Source organism: Acanthisitta chloris, unplaced genomic scaffold, assembly GCF_000695815.1.
Source record: "Acanthisitta chloris isolate BGI_N310 unplaced genomic scaffold, ASM69581v1 scaffold21212, whole genome shotgun sequence".
In the NCBI taxonomy this organism is placed as follows: Eukaryota; Metazoa; Chordata; class Aves; order Passeriformes; family Acanthisittidae; genus Acanthisitta; species Acanthisitta chloris.
The window spans coordinates 13239-16064 of record NW_008661285.1 but is presented as its reverse complement, the minus strand read 5'-3'; the positions used below and the strand labels follow the sequence as shown (position 1 = coordinate 16064).

The following is a 2826-nucleotide window of genomic DNA, read 5'->3' as shown; positions in this document are numbered from 1 at the left end:
TGCTGAACCCCTAAACCCTAAACCAGATCCTCCAGATGCCTCAAACACTTCCAGGGATGGTGACTCCACCACCTCCCTGGGCAATCTATTCCAATCTGAATGTCCCATCTCAGTTTATGACCATTCTCTCTAGTCCTCAATATATATCCTATGATACAGACTATGATTTGAAGAGTTAAGATCTGTTCTTTTAAAAATGATAACAGAGGAAAATAACCCAAACTACAAACACATCACAAAATAGGGAATTGCTTTGCAATTTCAAAAGGCTGATGAGATAACCCAGGGATGATAATCCTCACATTCCCTTGTGACAAACAAACTTTTCGTGTTTCAAGGTCTGATACTTGTGGGTGTTCTCCCAACTGCAGTGTTCATAGAGCAGTGAAGACACCTTGATGCAGATACCTGTCACACAGGAGCACTGAAAAGAATCTGACAAAGGTAGCATAAAATGTGCTCTTCAGTCAGATTATGCTCCTTGTCACTATGAAAATCAGCAGCTTTGTTTACATTTATTTCTCAGTACAAAAGGATCATTTCATTCCAGGTGTTCAAGTAGACACTAATCTGGCTGTATGCTTAAAACTATTTTACACTGCATACTTCAAACACACCAAACAATTGTGAGAGCAGCTTAAATTAGCTACGTGCTCAAGTGCTTTACTACACCAGGAGCTAAAGTCAGAAGCTTTAACTGTCTTGAAAATATACTTGTAGGCATTACAGAACACTCTGATAAGGTTGTCATTACTAGCTGAACTAGCCATCAAATCACACCAACCTGAAAAAGCTGTTACGGAGTTTGCTGAGTGCATACATGAATTTCTTTGGTTTTTCTTTTTCATTTAAGATTACAACAACTTTATAACTACTTCAGGTTGCTCAAAGTACAACTTGGATAGAAAACATGCCCATAAGCTCACCATTATCATCATGGGAATATTCTATTCCAGAGACTGTGCATCTTCGGAAAACCATCTTGTTTTCAGTGAGGGTCCCAGTCTTGTCTGAGAAGATAAACTGCACCTGACCTAAGTCTTCAGTGATGTTTAAAGCTCGGCACTGCAGCTGAGAGTCTGTTTCTTCATCGTATAAATCTTTATCTTGATGAATAAAATACACTTGGCAGATCTTAACTATTTCAATGGACACATACAAAGAAATTGGAATCAGAACCTAGGATAGACAAAAAGAGAATTAGGAGAGAACAGAAGCAGGGGTACAATGAATTATTAAAGCTACTTAACTTCAGACTTGACTGAACATAAAGAGGCAATGTACTTTTAGCATCAGCTGTAAAGTTATTACCATGTTTGAAAAAGTTTATTTACTGTGTTAGATGAGGAAAACCTATGGTGAATTCCAGAGCTGGAATGCATTATTATGTCTAGAAGGCTGATTATCAAAACTTGGACAGAAGCAAATCTTTTTTTAAGCTAATAAGCTGAGTTTGAAACTATCTGGGAAAAGAAAAGAAAGAAAAAACAACAACCCAAAACACATCATACAGTCAGAATACTGTAACTGTGAAAGGATTGAATAAACTTGTTCTGCATAAATAATAGAACAGTTACAAATTCACTTTGCAGCAATACAAGAAACAAAATGAGAAGTGTTAATCTCTCCACAGGAACAATTTTTTTTTGCCTTGGCTTTTGTAGTGCAGATTATTTGAATGAAGATCTCATTTTGTAATTGTTGAAGAAGGAGATGTAAAAATATTTTCAGCTGTTTCTTGAGGATTGCCAAAACTTCATGAAACACTTAGTTTGTACTTAGTTTTTCTCTGCAGATGTTTCTTGAGAACAGGAGTTCTTGACTGCATACATTATTTAGTTGCTGAATTAGATATGAGGGATAAATTATGGCATGTATGTGGCAAATGTGGTTATTTCAACAAAAACTGCAGTGAAAGGTTGGTGTTTAAAGAATTCTGTGGTGAATTTTCTTAACAAATATCATAACCCAACTCCTCAGAGTAAAAAGTACTTTAACATACTTTTTCACTCCCTTTTATAAAGCAGTTGCTGCTTCCAGTAAAGCAATCTCCTCTAGTGTCCCACTAGACAAACTTTCATATATCCCAGTGACATGAGACTGTTACTTTTCTTAACTTGCCACCACCTTCACCATTCAATATATTTCTCTTCAGGACCAAAAAACTTGGGAGTTTGTTATCTGGCTGAGATATGGATTTGTTAAGAGCAGTATATTTGGAAAGCTGTTAAACAAGTATCAAATTTATGGTTATATCAGGACACTGTACCTAAAGTGGCACCCACGATCTTTGAGGTGTGGTTTCACAGTGGGTAGACAGGAAACAAAGCTTGTTTTCTCCCTGCAGGGCCCATTGCATTCTATCTCTTCCTACTTGTTGAAAACAAAATGCAGAAACACAGAAATATAGAATGGGTAAGGCTGAAAGGGACCACAGTGGGTCATCTGGGTCAACCTCCCTGCTCCCACCGGGCCCTCCCCGCGCACACTGCCCAGGATTGTGACCAGACAGTTCTTGAATATGTCCAGTGAAGGAGACTCCACAAGCTCTCTGGACAATATTCCAGTGCATAGTCATTCCCACAGTAAAGAAGTTCTTCCTCGTATTCAGGTGAATTAGTTTCTGCCCATTACTTTTTGTGCTATTACTTGAAAAAACCAAGAGGAGCCTGGCTCCATCCTCTACATACCCTCCCTTCAGATATTTATGATGAGGTCCCCTCTCAGTTGCCTCTTCTTGAGCCCAAACAGGCCCAACTGCTTCAGCTTTTCCTCCTGAGAGGGATGCTCCAGTCCCTTAATCATCTTTGTCGCTCTCTGCTGAAC

General features: G+C 38.6%; 1 protein-coding gene across 1 annotated transcript in view; it reads right to left on the bottom strand.

The window, feature by feature from the left end:
* The window catches only part of ATP10A (ATPase, class V, type 10A), a gene marked incomplete at both ends in the record, with an annotated part of 39812 nt that overhangs the window by 25973 nt on the left and 11013 nt on the right, over window positions 1–2826 (bottom strand). The window contains one exon of the mRNA XM_009070178.1: window positions 927–1179. Within this exon, the coding sequence (XP_009068426.1) occupies window positions 927–1179 (253 nt within the window). The remainder of the gene's footprint in view (window positions 1–926; window positions 1180–2826) is intronic.